Source organism: Pectinophora gossypiella, chromosome 9 (genome assembly GCF_024362695.1).
Source record: "Pectinophora gossypiella chromosome 9, ilPecGoss1.1, whole genome shotgun sequence".
Taxonomy (NCBI): domain Eukaryota; kingdom Metazoa; phylum Arthropoda; class Insecta; order Lepidoptera; family Gelechiidae; genus Pectinophora; species Pectinophora gossypiella.
In genome coordinates this window covers 14,108,502-14,132,797 of record NC_065412.1, presented here as the reverse complement: position 1 = coordinate 14,132,797, position 24,296 = coordinate 14,108,502, and the positions used below count along the sequence as shown (strand labels likewise).

The 24,296-nt window shown below is 42.1% G+C and overlaps 2 protein-coding genes across 4 annotated transcripts; one reads left to right on the top strand and one right to left on the bottom strand.

Annotated features, from left to right (window-relative positions):
* Positions 1 to 3,805: 3,805 nt before the first annotated feature.
* LOC126369828 (uncharacterized) lies at positions 3,806 to 9,526 on the bottom strand. Its single transcript, XM_050014393.1, has one exon. It carries the CDS (start codon positions 9,524 to 9,526, stop codon positions 3,806 to 3,808), a length of 5,721 nt encoding a protein of 1,906 aa, XP_049870350.1.
* Positions 9,527 to 13,544: 4,018 nt separating this feature from the next.
* On the top strand, positions 13,545 to 21,042 carry LOC126369696 (alpha-tocopherol transfer protein-like). 3 transcript variants are annotated; one of them, XM_050014260.1, is made up of 7 exons: positions 13,545 to 13,794; positions 14,183 to 14,444; positions 15,265 to 15,421; positions 15,602 to 15,719; positions 18,459 to 18,593; positions 20,396 to 20,609; positions 20,884 to 21,042. In XM_050014260.1, exons 2-7 carry the CDS (start codon positions 14,282 to 14,284, stop codon positions 21,018 to 21,020), a joined length of 924 nt encoding a protein of 307 aa, XP_049870217.1. In that variant the 5' UTR covers positions 13,545 to 13,794; positions 14,183 to 14,281; the 3' UTR covers positions 21,021 to 21,042. The 3 variants fall into 3 exon arrangements, with proteins under 3 accessions (XP_049870217.1, XP_049870219.1, XP_049870220.1); XM_050014262.1 differs by having other exon boundaries at positions 14,133 to 14,444; XM_050014263.1 differs by lacking the exon at positions 13,545 to 13,794 and adding an exon at positions 13,820 to 13,842.
* The last annotated feature ends 3,254 nt before the right edge of the window (positions 21,043 to 24,296 follow it).

Here is a 24,296-nt window from a genome sequence, read left to right as displayed (position 1 = left end):
TATTTTAAAGTCGTTTATAAAAACGTAAGACATAAACATAAATTATTATAATAAGTAAATTAGTATTTGTAATTTTAGTTATATAAGAATGTTTGTAATAAAATTGTATAAACTTGTATTAACAAACTAACCATTGTTTCAGGTAAAATAACTTTATGAGGTGTTAGAACATTCACCACCTACTCAGATGACAAGATATATTTACATTAGTTAAAATCTTTTATTACACACTTTAGATGATGAAGAAAATCCATCTTTAGATTTCCACAATTTAGGAAAAAACTTTGGTATATCTCGAGAGAAATAGCATTGTACATGACAATTAAGTAGTAGCAGTAGGGTTTACACCCGTCGAGCCGGCGACAAGCCAGCCGAACATAGATTGTTGAAGAATGGGTTTGTTTCGCCCAAGTCTAATTTGCTGCGACTCCACGACTTCCCAAAAGGCATCTGCCCCTAAAAGAACATGTATCTCGGAGGGACGAAAGAAGCCCGGGTCCGCCAGTAGAACATTATTAGGAATGTTAAGACGCGAGGGGTCAATTTCCACATTAGGTAGTTGATTAGTAATTTGTGGTATGACAAGACACGACAAATCAATGTGGAATGAGTTGACCTTAGACTTTACTCGTAAATTACAGACTTTATTTACACTTGTTTTACTATTATTGATTCCAGAGACCGGCATTGGTCTTACATTGTTGGAATCAAGATTCATTATACTTTGCATTTTTTCAGTTACAAAAGAAGATTGACTTCCACTGTCGAGCAGCACTTTAGCAGGGTAAGTTTTATTACTTTTCAGGTCTACTAACTCCACCTCAGCGGTACAAAGGAGCACCTGTCCCGGCGTTGCCGCAGAAAGAGACAAATCAGACGACGGCGACACCGCGGCGGCAGGCGACGACGACTCAGCGACAGCAGGCGACGGCGGCACTGCGGCGGCGGCACCGGCGACGTGGCTGGCAACGGCGGAAGCAACAGGTAAGTGCGACAACCTATATTTATTAGTATTTGTTTTACATTTATGTAACAAAGAATTATGTTTTTTCTTACAGAAGCGACACGGACCTAGACGGCACTGTGCAGGTCGGTGCCCTGTACGAAGACAGTTCTTACACAAGTTGAACTTTGAGACGTGAGCCAACCTATCCTCTAACGACATTTCTTTAAATATAGTACACTGGTATAGAAGATGAGATTGTTTACATATAATACATTCTTTATAATTTGTAGTATCGCCAAATAAAGCGACAAAAGACTTTGTAAATCTTTGTTTTTCATTCCTTGCAGCCCCACTGTTGTGGTTGTACTGCATGGTTTCCAAAACGTCAGCACGAGAGCGTAAAAACTTAATAAATTCTTTAAGAGTTGGTGATTTTTCAAGATTACTTTTGTGCTCTTCCCACTTGCGTGCTGTAGCACTATCCAGTTTTGATGCCATCATAAAAATAATTAAGGTATCCCAGTATTCCGTGGGTTCCTCTAACTGTTCCAATGCACTTAAATTCTTTGAATAATAATCAATCATGTATCTTAACGATTTGTAAGATTCTTTTGTGATGGGATCAAAATTAAATAAACATTTGATATGATTATTTGTTAAAATTCGTTTGTTATTAAACCGCTCACAAAGAAGATTCCAAGCAGATTTATAATTATTAGCAGTGAATTCAATTGATTTAATAACAACTGCTGCAGCGCCCTCCAGTGAGGAACGCAAGTAGTGAAATTTATTTATATTTGGGACAGAATCATTTTTGTTTATTAAAGTATCAAATGAATCATGAAACTCGAGCCATTTTAAATAATTACCGTCAAAGTTCGGTAGTTTAATAGTTGGCAGTTTAATGTTACAATTATTATTTGAAGAGTGGCAGCTGCCGTGACCTGACTCGGAACGCGGGTGCCTTACTTCTTCAACTACATTATACTGATCGCATATATTTTGCGCCAAAGAAATCAATTTACAAAAACAATCTTCAATTTTGTCTCGTTCCAGCATTTGTTCCTCAATATTAGTAGCATAAATTTCAATTTTAGATTGAATATCATCAAACTTTACAAAAAGTTCTTGAAAACGAGACAATTTCAATTGTAATTCACTTAGCATTACTTTATCAAGTTTACTAGTTTCAATTAATTTAATACTGTCCACATATTTATGAAAAATAGTTATCCTTGCCTTTATAGAGCTTCTTTGTCTAATTAAAGTATTCAATTCGCCTTCCATAATGACTACGTTACGTTATGGAAGTGACAACAGATAGACAAGTTGAACAGACAACGCAAAAATAGTAATATAAAAATTAAACCATATGCGCCGCAATGTATTGCAAAGCGGCAATGGACGCGGTGTTGACGAATCACGCGCAGTGGAGTGCAGTGCAGTGCAGTGCAGAGCGCAGCTGTGCCACGATGTCACTCACTCTCACGCGCTGCGTATAAGCCGAACTCCGGTGTGGACCCCGAAGACGGTTGTAGCTCAGCGACTCTGAAATATGTTCAGCAGAACACTTCAATATTTGTTTCACATTAATTTAAAGACTTTATAAGATCTGCCTACCCTATTAGGGACTTAGCATGAAGAATGAGTGCTTAGCAACTTATGAAATAACTTATAAACAAGTTGAATAAGATTAGAATATTAGTATGACTATGCAATAATGACAAATGACAACATAGAATTTATTGCATAACAAATAAAATTATAATTGTGCTATTATTTTGGATTGTTTCACCTAATAGCTAAAGAATAATTAAAGAAACTTAAAGACTACTATTTGGATTGTTTCACCATAGGTTTAAAAATTATAAATTAAATGTTTTATGCTATATTATTTGGATTGTTTCACCATAGCTTTAAAAATTATAAATTAAATGTTTTGTGCTATATTATTTGGATTGTTTCACCATAGCTTTAAAGTATTAGTTAATATGTATGTACCTAGCTGGATTGTTTCACCAATGGTTACATAAAATTAAGAATTATTATTTTATGTACCTAGCTGGATTGTTTCACCGATGGCAACATAAAATTATAATTACTGTGTGCTCCTAAATGGATTGTTTCACCAATGGCAACATAAAATTTAAGAATTAATTATTGTATGCTCCTAAATGGATTGTTTCACCGATGGTAGCATAACATTATAGAATTAGTTTATGTACCTAAATGGATTGTTTCACCGATGGCAACATAAAATTTAAGAATTAATTATTGTATGCTCCTAAATGGATTGTTTCACCGATGGTAGCATAACATTATAGAATTAGTTTGTGTACCTAAATGGATTGTTTCACCATTGGCAACATAAAATTATAAATGTTGTGGCCCCTTCGATCCTTGCCACATAAATCTTATAGACTATACCAGATATCGATGTGATCGATGTTAGTGTTATCGATGTAAGTTGAAACTAGTAGGCGTTGAAATTAGGAGTCGTTGAAATTAAACACCGATTGGAGTTGAATCAGAGCTCCTACCCGTGTGGTGATTCTAATAAGAATGAGAGTCTAGTCCCCGCGCGCGTGTATATATAGGAAAACGCCCACTAAGCGGGGCGGGGCAAGGGCGCGGCGGGGGTGTGTAGCGGTGAAGCCGCGCTCAGTCCCTATCTTTCTCTTTATTTTAAAAATAAAACTTACAAACTATTTACAATTTCTAGGCAATCATTATACAATCATAATATAATCATAATACAATCATAACACAATCCTAATTTGCTTCTTGTTGCTTCTACGGCGAACATATTCTCCCGCCGCAGCTGCGCAGCTCGATGACCACGTCGCGCAGCTGGACCATCTACGGTTCGCCGTCCTCGGGTGGCGATGTTGGCAGGATGACCAGCTTCTTCGTTGGCCGCCGCAGGATCCCCTTCGTTGTCCTCACGTCGACCGCCCTCGTCTCGCCGTCTGGTCCGGGGTAGGCAGCCACGACGACACCTCGCGGCCACGAGTTGCGAGGCAGCGTGCCGTCAGCGATCAATACTAAATCGCCCACGGAGATGGAACCCTTGCTGGCTCGGGGCTCCCGCCGGTGTTGGAGTTCAGGTAGGTACTCCCGTACCCATCGCGCCCAGAACATGTCGGCTAGGCGTTGGCTCTTCCTCCAGTCTTTGCGGCCGGCGTCGTCGCCCTCCGTGAAGGCGCCTGGCATCGGCACCCGTGATGGACCTCCCAGGATGAAGTGGTTCGGTGTGAGGGCCTCTGGGTCCTCCGGTGATGTCGACACGTGTGTGAGGGGTCGACTGTTGATGGTGTGCTCGGCCTCCACCAGTAGCGTTGTCAGGACTTCTTCTTTTGGCGCGCGCTCGTGCAGCACCACGGCTAGTGCTGATTTGACGCTGCGGACCAGTCTCTCCCACGCGCCTCCCATGAATGGCGCGCTAGGAGGGATGAACTTCCAGGTGATGAAGCGAGCGGAGGCTTCTTGTTGTATGGCCTCCTCGACGGCGTGCTTCATCTCGACGTCCGCACCGCGCAGGTTGGTACCCTGGTCTGACCAGAGCTCGGTGGGGCACCCGCGGCGGCCTATGAAGCGCCGCAGTGCCATTACTGCAGAGTCGGTGCTGAGGCTCCCGGCGAGTTCCAGGTGCACTGCCCTGGTGGTTAGGCAGGTGAAGAGGACTCCGTACCTCTTCTGACGTGCGCGACCCACGGTGACTGTCATGGGCCCAAAGTAGTCAAGCCCCGTGTAGGTGAAGGGCCGCTGGTGATGGGCTAGACGGCTCCTTGGATGATTGCCTGTCGATGGTTGGGCTGGCGTGGCCCGACGGATGCGGCAGACCTGGCATTTCTTCAGTTCGTTGCGCACGGCGTGGCGAAGGCGCAACACCCAGTAGTGCTGTCGCACCTCATTTGCCGTCGTTTCAAACCCTCCGTGGTGTAATTGCGTGTGCACCCACTTGATGTACAGCCGCGTCCATCGGTGGTCTCCATCCAGGATGACGGGCTCCCGTTGTTCTGTTGTGATGTCGGCGGCGGCGGCGATCCTCGAGCGTAGATGTATTAGTCCCTCTTCGTCAATCATAATCGACAGTTGCTTGAGTCGACTGTCGGCAGGCAGGGGCTTCTTTCTTCTTATAGCTTCTAGCTCCGCGCTGAAGGCCTCTTCCTGCACGGCGCGTATCCATAGTTGCCGTGCGCGATGCAAGTATCGTGCCGCGAGAGGCACGATCTTTCTCTGCTGTCTCGGCGCATGTTTGTGTCCCGTGCCTCGTCCCGTTTCTCTGTGCGCCTGTACCTTCTTCCACGTCGGGTCTTCCTCCGCACGTTTCTTGGTGCGTTTTCTAGCGGCGGCACACCTTTCTCTTCCCTTTAGTTTTTCTATGAATTGTAGGACACGCGCCGTGACACGTAGTAGTTTTGCCCACGATGAAAAACGTGTTATGTCGGGTAGCGCCTTCCCTGTTCTTTCTGCGGCGGTCGTCGCGTGCACTCTCTCCTCGTTTGTGTGTTCAATAGTCTCTGAGATGTCCTCCGCCGGCCAGGTGTCTTCTGGTCGATACAGGAAAGGCGGGCCGCGGAACCAACGATGCTCGGAGGCGAAGTCTTTCGGCGTTCCTCGTGTAGCGTCGTCGGCCGGGTTGTCTCTCGTTGATACCCAACGCCATTCGTTTGTCTTAGTCTCCTCTGCTATCTCGGCGACTCGATGAGCTACGAAGGGCTTGTAGGCTCGTGGTCCCGTTCGCAACCATGATAGGACGGTCCTAGAGTCGCTCCAGAAGTAACGACGTGCAGGCTTGATGTCGTGTTCCTCTTGCGCTGTGCGGGCTAGGCGGCAGCCCATTACGGCCGCTTGGAGCTCCAGTCGTGGTATCGATGTCATCTTGCTGATAGGCGCCACTCTCCCTTTGCCGGCGATGAGCGAGATGTGTATTTTCCCGTCCTCGTCGACGATTCGCCAGTATACCGCAGCGGCGTAGGCAGAGCTGCTTGCGTCCACGAAGGTGTGTAGCTCCACGAACCGGGCGCATGTGAGCGAGGCATAGCACCGAGGTACGGCTAGTTGTGAGAGGCGCCGCGCATGCTCCGTCCATTTTTTCCATGCTTCTGCTTCGGGGGTAGGCAGCGCGTCGTCCCATCCTATTCCGGTGCGCCAGGTGTCCTGAATGATGCGCTTCGCTTGTATGGTCACGGGCGTGGCGATTCCCAGCGGGTCGTAGAGTGACATCGTCGTTCGTAACGCTTCCCTCTTCGTTGGCACGCGCTCGCCGTGTAGTATGTCGGTGGGTATCCGGGCTTCATTCATATTGAAGGACAGCGTGTCGCGCTCTGGGTACCATATCATTCCCAGTATCTTTTCGGGAGCAAGCTTGACGATGTCTTCTTTCGCCTCGGGCGCCAATGATGATAGTACGAGTCTGGAGCTCGATGCCCATTTCTGTAGATAGTAGTTGGCGCGGCTATGTATATAGGCCACTTGACTGGAGACTTGTATTGCTTCCTCTTCCGTATCGAAGCTTGCCAAGTAGTCGTCGACGTAGTGATTGTTGATGATTGCCGCCGCCGCCGCCGGATATTCTTCTCTATATTGTTCGGCGTTCCTATTCTTCACGAAGATTGCCGTGCAGGGGGATGAAGTAGCGCCGAATATTACACTCTTCATGCGATACTCGACAGGGGGTCCCTCTCTTCTATTTCCGCGCCAGAGGAAGCGCTGCATGTCTCGATCTTCCGTCCTTATTGAGATCCGCATAAACATGTCCTTTATGTCAGCCGTCACCGCCACTCTTCTTTGCCGGAACTTCATCAGCACTCCTGGTAGGGATCGAAGTAGGTCCGGCCCGGACAGTAACATGTCGTTCAGGCTGACTCCTCGCACCTTTGCGGCCGCATCGTGGACGATCCTCAATTTCTCTGGTTTCTGCGGGTTCATAACTGCAAAGTGTGGTAAGTACCAAATCTTCGTTTTTCCCTTCGGCGGCGTGGGCGCGACTTCTGCATAGCCGTTCTCTATCAGCGTGTTCATCTGCTTCTCGTACCGCCTTTTCATTTCTTCATCGCGATCTAACTTCCTCTCTATGGCTTGAAGTCTTCTCAGGGCGGCTTCGTAGCTATTAGGAGGGTCGTAGTCGTCGCTCCTCCAGAGTAAGCCCGTTTCGTATCCTTCGTTTGTGCGGCGAGTGGTCCTCTCTAGTGTTTCAAGCGCTCTTCTTTCTTCCTCTGTGTGGAAATGTTTCGGTTCCACTCCTAGGACTTCCAATGCGAAGTGGTCTCGAAGCAGTTTTTCTATTGCTTGATCATCTTCTACGATCCTCGCGTGATGTACTCGATGAGCGGGCCCTCCCGCCGGTGTGTGCCGCACTCCGTGCAACACCCATCCTAGGTCCGTGCGCGCGGCGACCAGTTGGCTGTCTTGCTCGCGTCTGACTTCATGTGCCAGGAGTAGCTGCCAGTTGTCTTGTCCTATTAATACGGTTGGCGTTCCCCGGTGATAAGTCAGCTGGTCTTGTAGGTCTTCTAGGTGGCTCTGTCCCGTCACGGCGCACGCCGGCACGCTCTGCGGCGATAACTGCAGGTTCTTCATCGTGCGCGCTGAGATGCTGTAGCTGTGCGTGTCCTCTGGCGCGCTGATGTCGAAGGTAACTCTTCTCGAAGCGCCGGCGTCCACTCGTGCCCCGGCTACTCCTTCTATGTAAAATGGCTCCGGAGGTCCCGATACGCCGATGTGTTCCGCCACCGCCGCCTCTATTAATGTGCACGTTGATCCATCGTCGAGAAGTGCGTACGTGCAGTGAGTCCCCTTAGGTCCACTTACACGAACCGGCAGAATCTTCAATAGTGCTGTAGTATTCTTCCTTTCTCTTGTCGACGCTATAGTGGCTATTACTGGGTCTTCTTCTATGTGAGTTCCCGCGTGGATGGACGCTCGTTGTTCCGGCTCGGAGTGCAGTAGGCGGTGGTGCGAGTACTTGCACCCGCCGACGTCGCACCTCCTCGTGGGACATGTGTGGCCGAACTTCCTCCGTTTCAGGCAGCGGAAACACAACCTATGTTTCTTCGCGGTTTCCCAGCGCTCGTTGACCTCTGTCTTCTTGAAATCTGCACATTCGGCGACGTGGTGTGTTTCCTTTTCGCAGACTGGACATTGTTTCCTATTGTCACCGGCCGTGACGTTTATCTTCTTTTCTTCTATGTGGTGAGTCCTCATTGTCCGCCTCAGTGGAGCGGACGTGTGCTCCCGCCGGTCGACGACTGGTGTGGCTTCCACGGGTGCGAAGCTGCCGCACCGCTCCGCTGTTCTCTCCATGAAACTTGCTAGCTTCATCAAGTCTGGTTCCTCTTCATCTTGTTCGGCCGCAAAATCGTAGTACCTATATCGCAGTGCTGACGGCATCTTCTCCACTACGTGTCGAACCACTTCCGGGTTATGCAGGTAATGTGTCTTCTTCAATGCCCTGATGGTTGCCGTAATGTTTGATATCCTCGTGGCGAAGGTGCAAATGTCCCTCGGTGATTCGGTCAGACGTGGTAGGGCCCGCAGCTTCTCCAGTTCGGCCATGACGAGGGCGTCCGGCCGCCCGAAGCGCGTAGACAGCAATCGCATCACGTCGGCAGTCGTGGTTGCACCGATGAATAAACATTGGGCGGCATCTCTTGCTGCTCCCCGAAGGCTCCGACGTAGTCTTGATAAGTTTTCTTGCTCCGTCAAATATACTGCAGTCTCTTCATAGGCGGTCTTGAAAACTAGCCATTCACTCGACGCTCCGCTGAAGATGGGCAGCTCAGGCACGGAGCGCGGGGCGATGGCGGCCGGTACTGCTCGTGCGGCCGATGCTATCGCTGTCGCTAGTTGACTGTAATCGAAAGTTGTTGGCTTCTCTTCTATACTCCTGTGTTTCGGCTTCTCATGATCCTTTACGGTGGCAGCGGGGAAAACGGCGGCAGCGGGGGGGACGGCGGCGGCGGCGGACGGCTGCGGGGGGGACGGGTCTTCCTCGGCGGCGGGAAGCTGGTCCACCCACGTCTTGGTGCGCTCTTGCATTTCGCTCACGCTGACTATATCCGTATCGTCGTCGTCTGATTCCGCTTCTAATGTGGCGATCTTCGCCGCCGCTAGCTCCACTTCCTTCTTCAACAATTCTTCTTTAGCCTTCAGCAGCGCCAGGCGACGTCCCTTCGACGCTGAGGAACGCGGCGCTGTCGGTGCACGCTTCACCGACTTGGGCCGTAGTGTCGTGTCGTGCGTGCTTTCCCCCGTAGATTCCTCCGTCGTCGTTGCAGTCGTCGTAGTAGTGGCGGTTCCCGTCGTCGTCGTTGCGGTAGTGCCCGAGCTGTCCTCTGTGCTGGTAGCCGTGGCTGTACGGCTTGTGCTGGGTTTCCTGGTCAGCGGGGGGGCGGTGACTGGCGTCGACGCGGCTGTGGTCGGCGCAGTCCTAACGGCGGCCGTGACTGACGTTGACGCGGCGGTGGTCGACGTAGTCGTGACGACGGGGGCGACGGCGGCGGCGGCGGCGGGTGCCGACTCGGCGGCGGTCGGCGTTGGGCGAGTTTCTACGGACTTCATGCTCCTAGTCTTCATATCCGCTGTTTCTTCAATCCGGCTCGAAGGAGAATTTATGTGGCCCCTTCGATCCTTGCCACATAAATCTTATAGACTATACCAGATATCGATGTGATCGATGTTAGTGTTATCGATGTAAGTTGAAACTAGTAGGCGTTGAAATTAGGAGTCGTTGAAATTAAACACCGATTGGAGTTGAATCAGAGCTCCTACCCGTGTGGTGATTCTAATAAGAATGAGAGTCTAGTCCCCGCGCGCGTGTATATATAGGAAAACGCCCACTAAGCGGGGCGGGGCAAGGGCGCGGCGGGGGTGTGTAGCGGTGAAGCCGCGCTCAGTCCCTATCTTTCTCTTTATTTTAAAAATAAAACTTACAAACTATTTACAATTTCTAGGCAATCATTATACAATCATAATATAATCATAATACAATCATAACACAATCCTAATTTGCTTCTTGTTGCTTCTACGGCGAACAAATGTTGTATGCCCCTAAATGGATTGTTTCACCGTTGGTGGCATAACATAATAGAATAAGTTTGGTACACAAAGTACAAAAACATTAGTTTGCTTATGACCTGCCTGATTGTTTCACAGATGGAACATAGCTAAATATTAGAAATAAGCAACAGCGGCTTGGTTAGTGCTTGCAGAAGCAGAGTAGGTTACTTGCTTGGACAGCAGATAGGCAACCTAGGGTCATGACAAACCTTAGTACTTCGTGCAAATAAAATTAAAATTAACAAATAAAAACACTTATTAGAAACACTATCCAAGCCAAAGTTGTAGGTTATATGTATTAGTTATTTGGACATAGAACTTACATGGAATTGAAATTATACGTTGTGCAAACGCGGCAAACAGAAATGAAAAGATGCATATGCAAATGGCGGACGACGCCGACCAAAAAGCTCACATAGCTTATTACGAAATTATAAGAGGCATATGCACACTGATCACCCAAAACGAAGCAATCTGAAACCCACTGAAACATTTTCACGAAATAAGTGACTTTAAATTATTATTTTTATACCAAAATTGGGCTTACTTCCATTTTAATCATGCCGCGCCGTGTAATCTTCACATTATAGAAATTATGTCTCCATGTCCATATTGTTATTGTAGAAGTTGGTTGCTACTGGATCGCCTCAGACCTCAGAAGATGTACCCGAAGATTGTAGGTTTCTTTGTTTTGTCTACGGTCGCCATGTTAAGGCCCGTCTCGACCGCTCTGCCGACGCTCTCCTCCTCTCGCTCCAATCCCGCAGGGAAGAGTCGCTGCCGCAGCTTCTTACGCCGATGAGACAGGTGTTTAGGGATCTTCATGAAGTAAAACCGCCAGTAACAACTTCACATATTATAATGTTAATAAGAAATTACAAATTAAGTATAAATGTCGTCATTTTGACGTTAGGACGACGCGCCCGTTACGCGCGTGCGTTGTTGCGGTCCAAAACCCGAATATGGCGGCGCTGGAGTCTTCCTCGCCTCCCGCTGCCCCCTTGTAGTGACGTTCCACGTCCCACAAGTGACATTCATTAACACAGTTGATTGATCACTGGTGCTAATTCCTGTAAATACCATCTAATTTTATTTTAAGTTATATCTGTCATTTTCTTATCCGCCGAAAAGGAAAGGGACGGCTAATCGACAAGCAAAAAATTTATGGAACACACGTCAATTTTAAGCACAAATCTAAACCAACCGTCTAAAAATTTTACATCCGTCAATAACCCGACACAGTTAAGTAGACAGCACGTCAAACGGATTGCATACCAGCGACATACCTTTTGATTCGCCCGGGTTATTCATTCATTTACTCATTCTTCCTAAAATTAAGAGCTGTGAATCATCCGTCCCTTTCCTTTTCGACGGATATGAAAATGACGGATATAACTTAAAATAAAATTAGGCGGTATCTGCAGGAATCGGGGCCAATATCAACGTATATAAAAATACAACGGCCTTCAGGAATGTCAAGAGTAAAACGCACGTGCGCGACGTTGATATTATATCTACGTGCTATCTTGATCACTGCTAGTGATGTCTATCGATAGACCAGTATCGATAGTTTAAAAGAGTAATAGTATCGATTGCTGATATATCTGCGTACCATATGGATGACTCCTAGTGATGCAATCGATAGACCAGTATCGATAGTTTAGAAAAAGCAATAGTATCGATTGCTGATATATCTGCGTAGTATATTGATCACTGCTAGTGATGTCTATCGATAGACCAGTATCGATAATTTTTAAAAAGCAATAGTATCGATTGTTGATATATCTGCATACTATATGGATGACTCCTAGTGATGCAATCGATAGACCAGTATCGATAGTTTAGAAAAAGCAATAGTATCTATTGTTGATATTATATCTGCGTACTATAATGGATGACTCCTAGTGATGCAATCGATAGACCAGTATCGATAGTTTAGATAAAGCAATAGTATCGATTGCTGATATATTTGCGTACTATATTGATCACTGCTAGTGATGTCTTTCGATAGACCAGTATCGATAGTTTAGAAAAAGTAATAGTATCGATTAGTGCTGATATATCTGCATACTATATTGATCACTGCTAGTGATGTCTATCGATAGACCAGTATCGATAATTTTGAAAAAGCAATAGTATCGATTGCTGATTATCAGCAATATAGTAATCATCACTGCCAGTGATGTCTATCGATAGGCCAGTATCGATAGTTTTAATAAATTTAATATTTAGTTTTAATGATTTTTATATAGCTATGTCACAATTAATAGTAATTAAATACATTAGTAATTTTTAAAGAGGATTTTTAATTTTTAGAGAGGAGCTCGGTGGGGCAGCGGTAAACGCGCTCGGTCTGCGATTGTTGAAGTAAAGCAACTTTCGCAGAGGCCGGTCATAGGATGGATGACCACAAAAAAAGTTTTCATCTCGAGCTCCTCCTTACTTCGGAAGGCACGTTAAGCCGTTGGTCCCGGCTGCATTGGCAGTCGTTAATAACCATCAATCCGCACTGGGCCCGCGTTATGGTTTAAGGCCCGATCTCCCAATCCATCCATAGGGAAGGCCCGTGCCCCAGCAGTGGGGACGTTAATGGGCTGATGATGATGAAATACATTAGTTAGTAATTCACTTAATTTTCAATAAGTACTTAATAAAATTTGCGTCCTTAGAATGTTGGAGATACCAATTTAATGGTAACACTTACGTCATCAATGGGCTAGTAATGGCGACTTGTCATAGGATTGAGAATACCAGCAGGCCTAACATTCGCAGCGTGATAAAATTATCGATCGATTCAATAAATTTTGTCGAAATCGATAAGTTAGTTTTTTCCCCTAATATGCGTAGCACGTGATTGTGTTCGTATTTTGACAGAACGACATGACTTATTTGGGTTCACATATTGCCACCAATTGTTAAAACGACATAATTATATCGTCAGAATCGATAAAATGACCGTGACAAAAGTTTATCAAGTTGCACATTTTAGACCTATTGGTATTCTTTTTTTCCCCCGAAGGGCAAGGCAAAGGGAACTATACCCATACAGCCATGTCTTATGTATTTTTTTTAACCGTCCCGTTTCCGTTCCCGCCAAAAAGCCCCCCTATTGGTCTTCTTATACCATGAGCAACAGTATCAACTGGCATACCAATACGCTAGACTGATTATCAGTACCATCTGACAGCTAACAAACTGTGCCAAATTGAACCGCCATGCGGCACAAGCGAAAATTCCTTACAACTAATCTGCCTTATTATAATCCGTGCAAATTACCTAGGCACCTCCAGTCAAGGGTGTTACTTATAACGAGATGACTACTTAATTCACGCGGGCTAAACCTAATTAATTCCAGGAAATTCTACGGCTCAATCTTGACGTACAGCGTCAAAAAGACGAGATTCAAGTAGGTATTATACGAAATAATTATCCGTCAACTTGTCAAGTACGCAACGTACAATAAAGGTCAATGACACTGACAGACGGCATGTACCTATCTCTTTCTCGCAGTGTTTGCATTGCAGATTGGTGCAGAACCGAACAGATTCAGTTGCGCAAACGCCGCGATGAGAACGCGGACCTACTTAAAACTATAAAAATACTTTTACGTTTTATGTCAACAATATATCAAAAACTCTTTTAAATACGTATTCGCGCGTAATAAGTAATATGTTAAAATCGGGTAAAAGGTAGTTGTTAAATAAGCAAAACCGATGTACCTTCTTAATTTAATTTTGTTTTTATTTTTTCCCGACGTTTCGATCATTGTGGCCTTGCTTGAACAGGTAAATAAATGAATAAATTATTAATATCTTATCACAAAAGATTCTCAAGTAAGTAGATATTTATTTATATCCACGCCTTTGCAACATTACTTTCAGATCCATTGCGTTACAAACAAAATTCTTATCACAAAACCTTAAAGCTTACTTTAAATTACTTTTTTGGCACCCATATACCTTTATGTTTTCCAACTAAATATTAATGTTAATGTGTGTATATTTTAATGTCGTAAATTTTACCTAAATAAACTTTATTATTATTATTATTAAATTACTAAAACTACTTTTTATTTTCTTTTTATTTACTTTTGTTATTTACTTTAGTTTTTTTTTTATTCTAGTCTTTGTCTGCGGTGTAATATATTAAAACGATATCTCGGCATACTTACAGTTAGGTCACAGCAATCAGCTGTTGATAAACAAAGAGTAAAAGAAAGTAAACAGCCATAATAAAACGAATATTAATCAAGAATTGATTTGAGTTTAAACAATGGAAGTGTTACCTAAAGATGTGGTATTGGAATTCCATGAAGACACATTGAGTGGTGTTCGAAAGATACACGGTTTGGACGAACCAGGCAAAATGAGGGTAGTCGTCGACGCTTTGGAAGAATGGGTGCAAAAGCAGGAGCATTTCTTGAAAAAGGATTTCTGTGAGTATCTTTATTAAATATTTCCTTACTACATAAAGTAACCTGAGTTCCCTAACAGGACGAGCAGAATCACAGTGAATCCTCTACCGCATACTAATCCATATACATAAACAAGAAACATAAACAACCTATACACGTCCCACGGCTGGGCACAGGCCTCCCCTCAATCAACCGGAGGGGGTATGGAGCATACTTCACCACGCTGCTCCACTGCGAGTTTGTGGAGGTGTTTGGGCTAGTAGCCCGGGACCAACTGGGGTTAACGTGCCTTCTACAGCACGGAATCATCTTACTTTTTTGGTCAATCAGGCGATTTAAGCCTGCAATGTTCTTATCAAACGAAGGACAGTCTCACAAAGTAATTTCAACAATGTCCCCATAAGGAATCGAACCCAGATCGTGAGCCCAACGCTCTTAACTATTACGACCACGGAGGCTGTTCACAAATCCATATATGGATGTTAAAGTTTCACTTTTTTTTTTTTTTTCAATTTACTTTAGTCAAAAAAGCAAACTTTAAAAACTATTTTTATCACATCTCCATAATTCGGTCCGATTTTGATGGCGCAAATAAATAATTAAATTAAATTGAAATTCAAAAATATCCTTGTTCAGTTGGTAACATAGTTACATTTGGAATCGTCATTGGTAACACATAAAATCATATAAAAGCCTATAATGGTCGAGCCAACTGTGTTAAAATTAAAAATTCATTGTTGTAAGTCCGCTAGCGGGGTTCAAACCCAAGCCGGTGTACCACAGTAACTATAGTTATTAATGGTGATAACACATAATTAAGACAATAATTATTGTTTTCCAGCCAGACATTACTTGGAGACAACGATAATTTCGAGCAAAGGCTTATTACAGCGAGCTCAGAAGCGCCTGCAGAATGTTTGCAGGCAACGTCGGGAGCACCCTCAGTACTTCGGAGACTTCGTTATTAAGAACGACTTCCAAGAGTTCCACGGTATAATGTAAATATACATGTAATCATCACTTTGGTAATGAAGCTGATCGATCAGCCGATTGTCCCAAAGGCAGATGATCTGTGTTTCGGCAGGCCGTGTCGAAAGACCCTGACGCGCATTTTGTATGAGGACCGCTGCTATTTTAACAGACTATTAAAAAAAATATAATAATATATTTGATTTCAGAACACACGCAGTACTTCCGAAACAAACGAAGGAGTACAACAGAGTTTTGTTAATAAGAAATATCGGAAAAAAGTTTCAGTCCAACTTTATTCTACAAGTCATTAGAATTTACATTATGGTAAGTTTAAAACGGTCTTTACATAAATATTTTTCTAAGTCTAAGTATGTACGCTCCGTGTCATCATCATCTCTCTAGCATTATCCCGTTTTTCACCGCTTAACTAACGAAAATTTGACAGGTCCGGTTTTTTACAGAAGCGATTGCCTGTCTGACCTTCCAACCCGCGAAGGGTTAACCAGCCTAATACAGATTAGGTCACATACCATTTGCATGCATTTCTCGGGAATGTGGGTTTCCTCACGATGTTTTCCTTCACCCCTGAGCACGTGATATAATCATTTATGATCCAAACATGAATTCGAAAACAAATTCGACAATCATTAGTTTAAGCCCGTGCTCGATTCGAACCTGCAACCTCAAAGTGAGAGGCATGCGTTCTACCAACTGGGCTACCACGGCTCTAAAACTTACACATAATAACAATTAAAAAAACACGATGCTGGTCGGCTGATCGTTATGTACGGTCACGAGTACTAATATGTATACACTTTGAAACCATGTCACATTAACTTTTTTGACAAATTAAACCGTAAGTCTCATTGAATGTCAAATATGATAGTGCGACAGGGTTCTAAAGTGGATACATGATATTGCTCACGACTGTACACTCCGGTACGATATAGAAATTCTCCTAAGCAGCTGAACCTGTTTTGAGAGGGTTGATTTAGATACACAATTGGACCCGGTGGGTAACCCGGGGTTTAGGTTCGTTTGGTGTTTTTTGTAGTTGTACATTTGTCAAGGACTCTGAATAAAAGGCTGGAAGAACATCGGAATGCTTTCAAATCTTACACAGAACGGATGAAGTCGACTTTTGGGATACCACCCACTGAATTTTTCAATAAAATCGACTTTAATTGTTCTGTAATAGTGGTAATTACTACGAAAAGCTGTAGAAATTGAAAATGCTAACAGCACATACGATTCGGAACCATCTGTATCTGCTTTCAGCATTAGGTACATACGGACTGCATTTACAGATCCAAACCAAACGCTACAATCGCATTGTGTTGCAGTTGGTAGACTCTACTGAGGTAGTTATGCCAACTGCACAAAAATTGTATCCAAGCTGCAACTTTCCAGCTGACTTACAGTACATGTGTAATAGTCCCTATAGTAGTACTTTTCCCTCATTCAGCGCTTATCGCTATCGACCCACTAGGGTCGATTAATTCTTTCAAATATTTTTCCTCTCAGACGACGCCCTGAGCCGAGGTTCGCGCCCAACTGGGCACCCTCAGGCCTGTTGTCTTAAACGTTGTACCGGGTGAGAGTCTTCAGCGCTCCCCATTTGTCCGGCCAAGTAGTTAATGCCATCTGCGGCAAATCTACAATAAGTCACGTCAAAAAGAAAAAAAATAGTAGTACTTAGAGCATTCTTTTATTACACTTATATCACAGCTAGTAAGATAGGGTTACAGCTAGTAATCTAGTTTGGTTAGGACATTACAGGCTGATCACCTGATTGTCCGAAAGTAAATGATCCGTGGCTGGGAAGGCACGCTAAGCCGTTGGTCCTTTTTACTACTTAATGATGTAAGTGAGTAATCGTTACATGAGCCATGTCAGAGTTCTTTGGCGGCTCAATAATAACCCTGACACCAGGGTTGCTGAGGTTGGTAATCCACCTCACAACACACACGATAGAAGAAGCTGTTACAAACCCCCTATTATTCAAATGAATATCTATCGAAATAGATAAAATACTTTATTGAACACAATGGATACAAGATACAGAGATAAGGACAGCAGATACAGAAAGGCGCAACAGGCGGCTTTATAGCTCATGCAGCAATTTCTTAACCTTTGGGTACAGGAAAATCTTTTCCTAAATTTCATACAAACTTTGCTCCCTTAAGGCTTGAATTTCGCAAAACTCTGTCTTAGTACGCACCTACGTCCTGAAAGGAACCGCCTTGCAAAATTTGAAACATCTAGCACTTGTAGTTTCTAAGATTTTATCATGAGTGAGTCAGTCAGTCAATGACCTTTTGCTTGTATATGTGTATAGAAGATTATTTGGTGCAAAGCGTGTTATGTGGCTATTTCAACGGTGCTTCACGCTGTTCTAACCACCACTTATTTAAAAAAGTATTTTATCAAACTAACGTTTTCTTTAGTCTACTTCCGATGTAAAATAAGAAGTGAAACTAAACCTACTTACCGAGTAAAACGGTTATAATTTGCTTATAAATCACTGCCAGAATACTATACTATATATAACATATAATACATCAATCGACACCAAAATTCAGCCATGTAGTTTGACAGTTGTAAAATTAAATTTGCCTCTTTCTCGCACTTATCGTAAGTGAAGCAGGGTACTATTTTTAGAACTGTCAAACTGAACTTAAAAAAACATTTACACACCAGAATAACCGTTTGAATAATAAACATTTTCTTTTCTATAATTGGGCTATTTTTTCCGCTTCCAGATGAAAGGTCAGTTGCTTCTGTAAAAAACGGGACAATTCAATCTTCTTCTTACTATGTACCGTTTTGCCCCGTGTGTGAGAGAGACAGACTCGCCCCCTTACTCCTTAATGGTATATGGCTTAAAGTACCCCCATCAGGGGGTGAGGTAAATCAAGCTCGCTCCAAGCTCATAATGGTGCGGAGGGGAGAACGTCCCTTCTATTTATTGTATTGTTGTTTATTCCTGTGCCCTAGTTAAAAAAGCGGTTAAAAATATTATGATAATAGGATAACACTAATGTACCTTTTTTCAATTTCCAGATGTTTGAATATCTGAAGATCCACGATTATTCTGATGGACTTATATTGATAGCAGATTTAAGAGAAGTCAGTTTAATGGAAGCAATACGCAAGATGAATCTATTTGATTTGAGGCAGGCTGCCTCCATATTAATTGTAAGTAATATGTATTACATTATCATACATATTAGAACACGAGTACTGTACTCGGATCCTAAGGTAACAGGGACCTTTGTGGAGGACGCTTAGCGTCAGTTAAACGATGGCACTGGCACAGATTACTTTTATTGGATGTTCTCTGTACTGAGTTCGACACAACTCATGCGGCTCGCCGTCTTATAAGGGCTGTCCCCACTACCGTACCTTGCACGTGAGTCGTAAACAAGTGCAGGTGTTGTTTGTTTGCTAGCCGCATGTGTTGTTTACAGTTAATATAATATTTAGGTTTTCAATATTTTGCTGTCGCGCTATCATACATTTTAGCACGGCCCGGACATTGTTTACAAAAATATCGTTGTTACTGTGTTCCGCCTTACCTTGTCAAGACAGACAGTCAACACGCGCTCCCTTTATCCTCGACTTACGGCTTATATAGACAAAACTAACCCTCGTCGAAAAGGTGAGGCAAACCCAGCTCGCTCCAAGCTCGTATTTGAGCAGGACGGAGAGTGTCCCTTCTACACGTAATTACCTATTATTTATTCTATGATTTTAGTTATATAATTCCAAACATACATATTATGTAGTCAGAGGATAATGAGATGTATTCAATTGACATACATAACTACTTGTTAACTTTGACTAGGTATATATTATTTTTATCTGTGCTTTGACCAAAGCTATCTTAAGTTCTATTGTGTTTGGGACGAATTTAACTTCCTGAAATAGCTACTTAGTGTCATTTTCTTAGAAACTGTACTTAGTATAATATGACAATGACAGATAGGATACCGATAGGACAATTCACGGGATAAAATATTATAGGTAGGTATCTTATATGTATAAGAAGGTATTGCTTACTTACCCAGGTATTTCGTTTATCCTTTCAAGCCATGAAATAAAGAAATAAAACGTAGAGAATTATTTGTCTTTGGAAAGGGCTTTTTGGCGGGAACGTGAACGAATGGTTGCTTTCTTCATTGAATAATCTAAATAATTAATACGAAGATCGACGAAATACATTTGCGATAGTGTTATTATGTCGGAATTTCCAATAAACAAAGTGTACTTACCTATCTTTTTTCGCTTCGTGCCAAGAAGCCGCTTAATAACTCGAAAGTTTATGCTGATTTTTGAGTTAATTCGTTTGGGGTTCGGACTATGAGTCTGCTCCGAGGGTGGGAGCTTAGGTTTCATCATTCATTAATCGTACTGAATATTGAGGGGGATGATTCGGACCATGAATTTGATATTGACTGAGAATCATGTTCTGAATCACCCATCAAAGTTTCCGTTACAATATCACGAACACCTTGTACATATTACAGACATAAGCGTAGGTACAGTTATGATCTATATAATGTACCCATTTTAGAACTCTGTCGCACTAACATATTTTGACATTTAGTGAGACTTACAGTTCAATTTGTCAGCACGACAGTTTTTAAAGACAATTTCGGCTCGCCTCATCGAGGCAACTTCCGACCCTAGAGCAGGCAGTTATTTTGCCCAAAGGGTCAGTTTGGCGGTGCAGAGGGGCAACGTGGCCAGTATTCTGGGGACTTTGCCTCGATGTGGTGAGCTGGAGGACATTTTTTATTTATAGCTTTTTATCCCTTTTTTATGTTTTGATTTTAATAATATGTGTGTTGATACAATTGTAGTTGGATAGAATGTACTTGTTTATGTATTTTTATTTAATAAATAATTTGTCATAATATATATTTGTCAAAAAAGTTAATGTGACATGGTACCAAAGTGTATACATATTAATGCTCGTGACCGTACTTTGTTTACAGGAAGGCTACGGAGTGCGAGTGAAAGGCCTCCACATATTATCTACATCTAGAATAATTAACCTTCTGGTCTGGATCCTTAAACAAGTGCTAAGTGCAAAGTTAATTGGCCGCATCCAAGTACATCAGGGCGTTGAGACGCTACACAACGTTGTACCAAAACATATACTTCCTGTTGATTACAATGGCGAAGAGAAAGCTCTTGGCGACATTCATGGTAAGTTGGTTCTTTTTTTCGGGAGAGAGCCCTCAGCGCTCCCCATTTGTCCGGCCAAGTAGTATATACTTTTGCGATTGAAAATTCCACTTGATATCAACTTAGAATCACGGCCTGAATCATCGCTCAAAGTTTTCGTTACGTTGTCACTAACACCCAGTATCATAGACAGTTTATGTTATGTATGCTATGTTATATTTTTCAAAGACAACTAAAAATATATCTTGCGTTTGCGCGTAGTTTTTGTCATGAAATAGATGTTTTCTTTTTTCAGACCAATGGTATGACGTCTTAAGCACAGCGGAATTCAGAAGTTACCTCACGGATATGTTGAGAGCTAAATGCGATGAATCATTATTACAAACTGATGATCCAAATCAAATAGACATCACAAATTTAAATGTTGATTGAAAATACACTCTTGTTTTTATAATGTAGACTTTCATTAACCCCATTAGGTGGATTACTAACCTCATCAACACTGGTGTCAGGGTTATTACTGAGCCGCCATAGGCCCCTGACATGATTCATGTAACGACTATGTACTACTTACGTCAGCAGGTAATAACCGGGACCAACGACTTAACGTGCTTTCCGAAGCACGGATCATCTTATTTTCGGACAATCGGGTGAACAGCCTGTAATATCGTAACCAAACTAGGGATCACAGTGTTTTTTTTTGTGATTTGTCCCCACCGTGATTCGAACCCGGATCATGAGCACAACACTGAACCACTGGACCACAGAGGCCGTAATGTTGTAGTAATATTGTCGAGCTCAGCAATGCGTGGTATCACCCAGCGGAGATATTTGATGGAGATCAAAGAATCGACTGTTACGATCTGATATCGCCGTTAATAAGTCAATAAAACGTCGTGGAGCTGAAAGCAATCTCTTTTTATGACTCCCTCGACAATAATTGCAGTCCTCTCTAGCGAAGATGTGTAGAATAACTTCAAACAAGATTTATAAATCGCCGTTCAATAACAGTTTTATATACGCCAGATAGATATAAAATTGTTTGGAAATTACTAGCTTCATAATAGGGTATTTGATTTGAAGATATCTAAAGTCAATTATAAAAGTGATAAAAAACCAACCTCAATTTATTCTTCGAATTATTTTTGAATTTAAGAGTACGACGTTTGACCGCTTTTATTGATGACGTCACAGAACATATTTCAACAAACCCCAAGGGAAACTCATGTTTCGTTAACAATATTTCATTTGACTAGTTTCTCAAGTACCTAGGCTATTCTCTTCAAAAATCAAATTTAGAACACTCTATTCTACAAATAGACGCTTTCTGACTATTGCAAAATTGGCCCTAAAAAGACTTAAGAAATTCGAGGAAAGCGTCTATTTGTAGAATAAAGTGTTCCAAATTTGAACTATTTCCATAAAAAATCCTACTCTTCCACGGATTAATAATTTCTCATTTTGTACATACATAAAAGATACCACGTCCTCAAATATTAGAGATATGGCCATTGTCAATACGAATAGGGTAGTTTCCTAGGTCAAAAATAAATTATGAAAGTCTGATTACTAAATTAAAACAGACCTAAACAAACATAACAAAAAGTTTTCTTTTTTTATTTAACATATTTACCAATTTTAATAAAGGAAAATGTAGTAATAAGTGCGATATTTTGTCACGTTTTTCTGTGACGTCACAGGTTCAACAACAAATTCCATTATTAATTTCGTAATTTGACGTTTAGTAAAAAGTAACAGATTTTACTAGTAGGAAACTATTCCACAAATGCATATGATAAACCCCAATAAGTGAATAAAAAAACATGCGAAAAATTCTCAGTTAGCTGTTCCTTTTTAAATTATTCTGTAAAACTAATCCATTTTGAAATTATGTTAAAAAATCTGCAAGGTAAAATCTCATTATCAATTTAAAAGCCACGCTCTTCTAAGTGTAGCATTCTCCATTTCTGTCTATCAAAGGCGAATATTATGATTTCTTTATAAGACACGACACTCACCTTCTCTTTCATTTGTTTCATGTAAGCTCTTGGTTTTCCCCTTCCTCTCTTTCCTTCTATCTGAAGTGTCCAATCATCTTTCCTAATTTAACAGCAACGCTCTTCTAGGTGTAGCATTCTCTATTTCTGTCTATCAAAGGCAAACATTATGATTTCTTTATAAGACACGTTCACCTTCTCTTTAATTTGTTTCATGTAATATCTTCTTAATCTTCCTCTTCATCTTTCTTTCTATCTTAAGTGTCTTATATTTCCTCTTCTGTACTAAATAACTCTCAATATTTGTCCCCTGCCCTTACTCTTTGTAGCACTTCCTCTTAAATATCTATTAAAGGATGAGCATTGAAGAAGAAAGTTCGCGAAACAATAATAAAACAAGGAAATCTTAAGGAAAGTTTGCCCTTTCAAAATTCTATCGCTATTTATAAAAGGATCCAATGTTGTAATGTCCATTTAGATATAATGTTTCTATTTATATACTTCATTGTTTTTAGTGTTTGATTGATAAAAATAATTGCTTTTCGGACAATGTTCAAAATAGGCATTGAATTATTCTTTACTCTTGTCTTTCCCCATGGTCCTGACATAGATTTGAAAAAAAAAGTATTACTTATCTACAGGAACGAAGTAAGGTTGAGTTTATTTTCTGAAATAGGTTTACTATTCTTAGTAAACCTATTTAAGTATAAAGTATTTTTATTCATGTATATTTCTATGTACATGAATAAAAATACTCACTAAACACCTGTAAACGCTTAAATGCCTGTGATTCCTAATGGGGTGGGCAGAGCCAAAAGTAACTTCTTGTATACGTATTTAAATGTAAGTTATCCCATTTTCCCAGGGTCCGGTTTTTTACAGAAGCTACTGCCTATCTGACCTTCCAATCCGAAGGAATACCAGCCCAATACAGGTGAGGTTACATACTTACATCATCACCAGCCCATTAACGTCCCCACTGCTGGGGCACGGGCCTTCCCTATGGATGGATAGGGAGATCGGGCCTTAAACCATCACGCGGGCCCAGTGCGGATTGATGGTTATTAACGACTGCTAATGCAGCCGGGACCAACGGCTTAACGTACCTTCCGAAACACGGAGGAGATCGGGATAAAAACTTTTTTTTTGTGGTCACCCATCCTATGACCGGCCTTTGCGAAAGTTGCTTAACTTCAACAATCGCAGACCGAGCGCGTTTACCGCTGCGCCACCGAGCTCCTCACATACTTACATATAGAAATATTTTATTAAAATAATTTCAATTCATCTTCTTAGTGTTGAACCCTTTTTAGGGTTCCACTAACCACAAAAGGAAAAACGGAACCCTTACAGAATCACTTTGCTATAGATACGCCCGTCTGTCTGTCAAGATTCTGTTTCTCAGAAATACATGGAGGTATCAAGTTGAAAATAACATCTACTTATAATGTTAACGGAATTGTATGTAATCCGTCATTGTATACAATTCCTACGAAATGTATGTAATTCCAAAAATGTGTGAAATAAATTATATTTTACTTTCACATTACACATTTCCTAGTAAATCTACCTATACATTTCCTAAATAGCAATCGGAAATATAAAAAATAAGATATTTGTGGGTACGCGGGGACGCATTTAAAATTACTTAATTATTAGACTGATTACTTGCCAAATGAAAAATTGATTTTATAAGAATAAATATAAGTTG

Coding starts and splice junctions, on each gene's coding strand:
- LOC126369828 (XM_050014393.1), bottom strand. CDS start 9,526: ATGAAGACTAGGAGCATGAAGTCCGTAGAAACTCGCCCAACGCCGACC.
- LOC126369696 (XM_050014260.1), top strand. CDS start 14,282: ATGGAAGTGTTACCTAAAGATGTGGTATTGGAATTCCATGAAGACACA. Junction 15,720..18,458: donor TCATTAGAATTTACATTATG/GTAAGTTTAAAA, acceptor TTCAATTTCCAG/ATGTTTGAATATCTGAAGAT. Junction 20,610..20,883: donor AGCTCTTGGCGACATTCATG/GTAAGTTGGTTC, acceptor TTCTTTTTTCAG/ACCAATGGTATGACGTCTTA.